Below are 6,985 nucleotides of genomic sequence, written 5' to 3' on the forward strand. Positions count from 1 at the left end.
GCTGGAGGTCGCCTTGCAGAAGACGGAGGTCCTGGCCTTTCACGGGCCGAGGGCCGCTCCTCCGCCCGGGACGTCGATAGTCGTCGGGGGTACTTCGATCGCCGTCGGGTCGACGATGAAGTACCTGGGCATCGTTCTCGACGGTCGCTGGAAGTTCGACGAACACTTCCGGCGGCTGACCCCGAAGCTTCTGGCCGCCGCCGGAGCGCTCGGGAGTCTACTGCCCAACCTAGAAGGGCCCGCCGACAAATGCAGACGCCTCTTCGTGGGCGTCGTGCGTTCGATGGCGTTGTATGGCGCTCCGATTTGGGCGGGCGCTCTCTGCGCGCGGAACGTGTCGCTGATTCGCAGGCCGCACCGCGCTATCGCGCTGCGGGCTGCGAGGGCGTACCGCTCGGTGTCCTACACCGCATCGTGTCTCCTCGCCGGCAGCCCCCCGTGGGAACTGGAGGCCGAAGCTCTCGCGTCGGTCTTCTGGCGCGTGACGGAAGCGCGTCTGAGGGAGGAACCGCCTCGTCCGCAAGAGGTCGTGCGATGGAGGAGAGAAGCTCGCGATGGCCTCTTCCGGAAGTGGTCGGAGAATCTCGAGGACCCGAACGTAATTACGAGTCGGGGGCTGGTGGCGGCAATTCGGCCCGTTCTGCGCGGCTGGGTCGATAGGCGACACGGTGCGATGTCGTTCCACTTGGCGCAGATGCTGACCGGGCACGGCTGCTTCGGTCGCTATCTGTGCCGAGCGCTGGGGCGGGAGCCGACGTCGGAATGTCACCATTGCGACGCCGGCGCCGAGGACACGGCGGAGCACACGCGCGCGGTCTGCCCGGCGTGGTGCGAAGAGCGCGCCGCCCTGTCGGCGGCCATCGGAGCGGATCTCTCGCTGCCGGCCGTGGTATCGGCCATGGTCGGCAGCGAGGAGAACTGGAGCGCCGTCTCCTCCTTCTGCAGCGCCGTGATGCTGCAGAAGGAGGCGGCGGAGCGGGAGCGGGAACGGGATCCGAACTCGCTTCCGTCTCGTCGCGGTAGACGCGGTCGTCGGCGCAGGGCCTACCTGGCCAACCTGCAGCCGCCGCCCCCGTAGTTTGGATCAGCGGGCGATAGGTCGGGGGATCTATCGACCGCATCGCACGATCCTGAGGAGGACGGAGAGAGGCGATCTTATGTGTTCAAGGGATCCTCTCTCGGGTCGCTGTCGCTTTTGCGGCGACGACGACGGGCCCTAGTCTGGGCAGGCGCCGGCGGGATCGCGAAAGAGCTTTGTGTCCTCGCGATCTCGCCACAAGCGCATAGGCGGAACACACGTGTGGTTTTTGTTCAGTAAGAGTCTGACTCCCCTCCGAGCCCCCCCAACCGGAGGGTGTCCATGAAGGATTTTCCACACGTAAAAAAAAAAAAAAAAAAAGGTTAGGTTAGGTTAGGTTAGGTTAGGTTAGGTTAGGTTAGGTTAGGTTAGGTTAGGTTAGGTTAGGTTAGGTTAGGTTAGGTTAGGTTAGGTTAGGTTAGGTTTAGGTGCACTCCGGGTACTGCTCTGCCCAGAGCGGACTTGTGAGTGCAGGCGCCGTGAGGGCGCGGAGACGTGGGGGTTGGTTTTACCTTCCCCTGCGCTGGGGACGAGGTGGGTGGGCTCGCTTGCCCGCCTCGGGGGGGGTGGTGCTTAGGCGCTTTCCCTTGCGCCGTCCCGGCCTGTGTTGACTCACGTTGGCACTGTCCGGGCGGTGCGGGGCAGCCTGAGCGCCAGGCAGAGGGCGGTCGGGTTTTCGGCCAACTTCTGCCCGGGTTGGTGCGCGCGGTGCCACCGCGTGCCACCCACTAGGAACGGGATGGGCCCGCAAGGGCAACGCCGCCGGAGTTTGCAGAAGAATTTTCTTGATTCCTGCGACTTCGGCAATGGCGAGGGAGTGGCGCCGCTGGTTTTTACTGAGTAGTCTGGCATGCCGGGAGTCTCAGACTTCCGTCGCCTTCGGGTGGCGGGGGTGCGTAAATGCATTTTCCAGCGTTAAAAAAAAAAAAAAAAAAAAAAAAAAAAAAAAAAAAAAAAAAAAAAAAAAAAGGTTAGGTTAGGTTAGGTTAGGTTAGGTTAGGTTAGGTTAGGTTAGGTTAGGTTAGGTTAGGTTAGGTTAGGTTAGGTTAGGTTAGGTTAGGTTAGGTTAGGTTGGGGTGCTTGTCGGTGACCTCCTCGTGGTGCACCCTGGGCAACGGGACGGGCAGCAGTATCACAATCGCGGCACTGCTGCCCGTCGCGGCTGACGACCGACGCGTGTGGGGATGCATTCCGGCGCTCTACATTAGAGTTGTCCCGTGAGCGCATCAGGTGGCACAGCGCTCGCGCACTGTGTCACCACGGGGGGGCTGGATGGGTTCGGCGTGCGCTTACCCCGCCGTCGGACAGAGTGTGCAGGAGTCCTGTTCGCTCACCGTCCTATTATCGTAATCCCGTTTGTGGTGTCGTGGTCATGTCTCGCGGCCACGAACGGGACCGAGGGTCTTGCCTTAACCGGCCGGACCGCGAGGAAGAAAACCTCTATAAAAAATTACCCCGAATCCCAAGCGGCGACGCAGCGCGAGGGGATGCATGGCTGATGGGTAGTTCAGTCTCTACTGCGTTCCCCTGCTCTGCAGCCCCGCCGAGGCCAGAGTGGGGTTACGCGAGGCTTGCCCAGGTACAGGGGGTGTTACCTCGGGCTGACCACCCTTTCCCCCATACTCGTGGGAACAGTATGGAATTAAATAAAAACAAAACTTCAACAAACAAATCTTTTGACGTTAGTGGAGGAGAAGACGAGAGGCCCGAGAAGGGCGGAGTAGAGGAGAGGCCCGAGAAGGGTGCAGTTGTTTCGGATGGAGAGTTGTCTGACGTCGGCATGAGGTCGCGATCACCGTGCGACTCCGACTCGTCTCGCGCTCGGCTCTGGAAGCGGAAGCGCGATAGGGAAGAAGACACGTCAGATGACACTGATGATAAGTCCACGGCAGGAAAGTGTCACACGGCGCGCAGGGGTCGTGGTCGACCGCCCACGACAGGGCAATATGTTGGCCTCGCCAAGGCCAAGGCCGACTACCTCAAGCAGTGCGAGAGGGAGCTCGAGCTTGAGGCCGAAAGCGAGGCCATTGAGATCTCAAAGAGAGTGAGAGCTTCGCGATCCAACATAATTTCGGAAGGTGGGACGGTGTCGGGGGAATGCTCGATCATTGATCTACACAGGAAGGCCCAAGAATACGTCGAGGCCATTCTTACTGTCACTAAGATATCAAAGAACCTCAAAGGGACGAGCAAGAAAGCTCTGAATGAGTCCGCCGAGGGTATAGGCGAAGTACTCGGCGCCCTATACCACCGAACGACGAATGACGAGGTCAGGCAGCTGCGGGAGGCCAACGAGCGCCTAGAAGCGGAGAACGTACAGCTCCGCTCGGAGATCTCCGAGCTGCGACAGAGTGTAGCCGACATCAGGCGTGAGCTGGGCTCGACGTCCACTCCAGCCCCTCCCGCGAATGAAAACGGACTGATCGACCGCATAATGGCGGGGGTGGGCGCCATGCTCGACTCCCGCCTGGCGAAGCTGGAGGAGTCTGGCAGACTCCTGCCTGAAGTGTCTGAAGTGCGAAAAGGACCACCGGCGGCTTCGAAGAAGATCGCAACGTCGCCGCCGCAGACAGGGGTCACAACGCTGACTCCGCCAGCGAACCCGGCCCCAAAGTCTGCAAGTCAGTCTGCCAAGAAGAAGAAAAAGAAGAAGAAGGCGGGTGCGGCTACCCAAGTCGCCGCGCCCAACGAGCCTCGCCCCCTACCACCTGCTCCGGCCGCTCTGACGGAGGGGTGGAATGTGGTGGCGAGGAAAGGAAGAAAGGCGGGGCCGCCCAAAAACCAGCCCCAGCCCCAGAACAAAGGTGGGCCGGCTAAAAAGCCAAAAACGCCGAAGCTGCGATTGCCGCGATCGGCGGCGGTGCAGCTGACGCTGTTGCCGGGCAGCACGAGGACCTACGCGGAGGTCCTCGGTGCCATAAAGGCTGACGGCCTTATAGCGAGCATGGGCGTCGAGACTCGCTATAGGGTCTCTCAGACCGGCGCGCGAAGGTTCGAGCTGCCCGGCACCGGCAATAAGGAGAAGGCCGAGGAGCTAGCCCGGCGCATCAAGGCGGTCGTCGGCGAGGACGTGGCGGTCACCCGCCCGGAGAAGTGCGCCGACCTGCGGGTGGCCGGGTTAGACGACTCGGTCACTCCCCAGGAGCTGGCCGGCGTGATCGCCAAGGCGGGAGGATGCGCCGAGGAATCGATAAAAGTGGGCGAAGTACGGCAAAACTTCGCCGGCATCGGGACAGCGTGGGTTCGCCTGCCAGTAGAGGCGGCGAAGAAAGTGGTCGACGGGCGCCGCCTACTCGTCGGGTTCGTGTCGGCGAGTGTGACCCTGTTGAAGACGAGACCGCAACAATGCTATCGCTGCCACGAGGTTGGGCACGTGGCAGCGAAGTGTGACAAGGGAGTGGACCGCAGCGGCCAGTGCTACCGCTGCGGCAAGGAGGGGCACATTCGCCGGCAATGTACTGCCGAAGCTTGCTGTCCCATATGCCAGGCGGAGAAAAAACCGGCTGGGCACAGCCTAGTTGCGTGCCCTCGCAATAAAGCGGGAAGGAGGAAGAAGGCGGCGACCAAAAATAAAACCCGCGCGCCGCCTGCCAACAGAGCTGGGGAGGTGACAATGGACACCCAATCATAGTAATGGCGCTTAAGGTGCTCCAAGCCAACCTGAACCACTGTGCCAGGGCCCAGGACCTCCTCGTCCAGAGCCTGGTACAGTGGTCCGTGCGGGCGGCGGTGGTGGCCGAGCCGTACTCGGTCCCGCCGAGGGATAACTGGATCGGCGATAACGATGGCGTGGTGGCCATCGTGACCCAGGTCGCCGCGGGCGCCCCGCCCTTTACGAACATTGTGAGGGGCTCGGGTTGCGTCGCGGCACTGCTGGGGGAGGTGGCCATCGTCGGGGCATATTTTTCCCCGAACAAGTCGGTCGCCGAGTTCGAGGCGTTTCTCGACGGGACCGAGTCGATCATGCGTAGGTTTTATCCGGCGGAAGTGCTCGTGCTGGGCGACTTCAATGCGAAGTCACGTCTGTGGGGGTGTCCTGCCACAGATGCGCGGGGGGCGATTCTGGAGGAGTGGCTCGTTGCCACCGGCCTGACCGTCCTCAATCGCGGGACGGCCAACACGTGCGTGCGCAGGTCGGGCGGCTCGATCGTGGACGTTTCGTTTGCGAGCCCCGGCCTCGCGCGCCGCGTTCGGGACTGGCGAGTGCTGGACGACGTGGAGACTCTCTCGGATCATCGTTACATCCGCTTCGAGATCTCCGCTCGTCCGGCGGTGCCGCCAAGCTCCAGCCGCGCCCCGGCGGAGGGGGGTCCTCGGTGGCAGCTGAAGCGTCTCGACCGGGAGCGACTCGACGAAGCGGCGATTGTGGCGTCGTGTCAGCCGCGCGTCGACGGTCCACCGGACAGGGTGGCAGACTGGCTGGTGGCCAGAATGACCGACGCGTGCGACGCGGCCATGCCGCGGTCGAGGGGTCGCCCCGGGCGGGCTCAGGTGTACTGGTGGTCGGAGACGATAGCGCAGCTGCGCAGGGAGTGCGTGGCCGTCCGACGCCAGTACACGCGCTGCAGGAGGCGCATCTTCAGGACGCCCCCCGCTTCGCAGGACAGGACACGGCACGAGGAGGAGGGCGAGCGGCTGTACGCCCTTTACACGGCAGCCAAAGCCAGCCTCCGTCGTGCCATCGGCGAGTCGCAGGCCGCGGCCAGGGAGGAAATGCTGGACGGACTGAACAGCGACCCGTGGGGGATGCCCTACAAGCGGGTACGCAACAAGGTCCGTCCCTGGGCTCCTCCACTCACGGAGACCCTGGACGCCGAAGTGGTCCGTGAGGTGGTCGCGGCCCTGTTCACGACGGCGCCGGCCGAGCACGAGCCGCCGTCGATGGCACCGCGAGGAGAGGATCGAGACGTCGGAGAGGAGGCACCGGAGGTCGGCGAGTCCGAATTCGAGGAAGCAGTCGCGCGGCTGCGACGGAAGAACGTCGCTCCAGGCCCGGATGGGATTCCGGGGAGGGCGTGGGCGGTGGCGCTGAACCACCTGGCGCCGCAAGTTCGAGGGCTATTCTCTGCCTGTCTGGCTCAAGCCTTAATTCCACAGCGGTGGAAGACAGGCAGGTTAGTCCTCCTCAGGAAGGAAGGCCGGCCGGCGGAGTCACCGTCGGCGTACCGCCCCATCGTCCTCCTCGACGAGCTCGCTAAGCTGTTCGAGCGCGTCTTGGCCGCGCGTCTGGTGGCGCACCTCGGGCGTCGAGGACCCGACCTCTCGGACGTGCAGTTCGGCTTCCGCAGTGGCCGTTCTACCGTGGATGCCGTGCTGTGCGTCCGTGCCCAGGTGCAGGAAGCGGTGGCCCGGGGCGACGTCGTCGTGGCGGTGTCTATCGACATCGCCAACGCCTTCAATACGTTGCCCTGGGGCTGCATCAGGGAGGCGCTCCGCTACCACGGGGTGCCGACCTACTTGCGTCGCGTGGTCGGTGCCTATCTCTCCGACAGGTGGGTGGTCTTCCCCGGAAGGGATGGTCGGGTTGTGAGAAGGGAAGTCGTGTGCGGTGTTCCGCAGGGGTCGGTGCTTGGGCCACTCCTGTGGAACATCGGGTACGATTGGGTGTTGCGTGGCTCGTTGCTGCGCGGCGTCAGCGTCGTCTGCTACGCCGACGACACGCTGGTGCTGGCCCGCCGACCGACGTATCGGGAGGCGACAGTGCTGGCGACCGCTGGCGTCGCGCAGGTCGTGGCGCGAATCCGACGCCTCGGCCTCGTCGTCGCGCTGGACAAGGCACAAGGAATAGTCTTCCACGGCCCGAGGAGGGCGCCTCCCCACGACGCCCATCTTATCGTGGGAGGCACTCGCATCGGCCTGTCGGGCACGATGACGTACCTGGGTCTCGTGCTCGACGGCCGGTGGAAT

At 63.4% G+C, this 6,985-nt stretch overlaps 1 protein-coding gene across 1 annotated transcript; it reads left to right on the forward strand.

Annotated features, from left to right (window-relative positions):
• The first annotated feature begins 2,858 nt into the window (after positions 1-2,858).
• Positions 2,859-4,709, forward strand: LOC123661009. The gene has a single exon (XM_045596025.1). It carries the CDS (start codon positions 2,859-2,861, stop codon positions 4,707-4,709), a length of 1,851 nt encoding a protein of 616 aa, XP_045451981.1.
• The last annotated feature ends 2,276 nt before the right edge of the window (positions 4,710-6,985 follow it).

This window comes from Melitaea cinxia, chromosome 16, assembly GCF_905220565.1.
Source record: "Melitaea cinxia chromosome 16, ilMelCinx1.1, whole genome shotgun sequence".
NCBI classification, from domain to species: Eukaryota; Metazoa; Arthropoda; class Insecta; order Lepidoptera; family Nymphalidae; genus Melitaea; species Melitaea cinxia.

Coding starts and splice junctions, on each gene's coding strand:
- LOC123661009 (XM_045596025.1), top strand. CDS start 2,859: ATGAGGTCGCGATCACCGTGCGACTCCGACTCGTCTCGCGCTCGGCTC.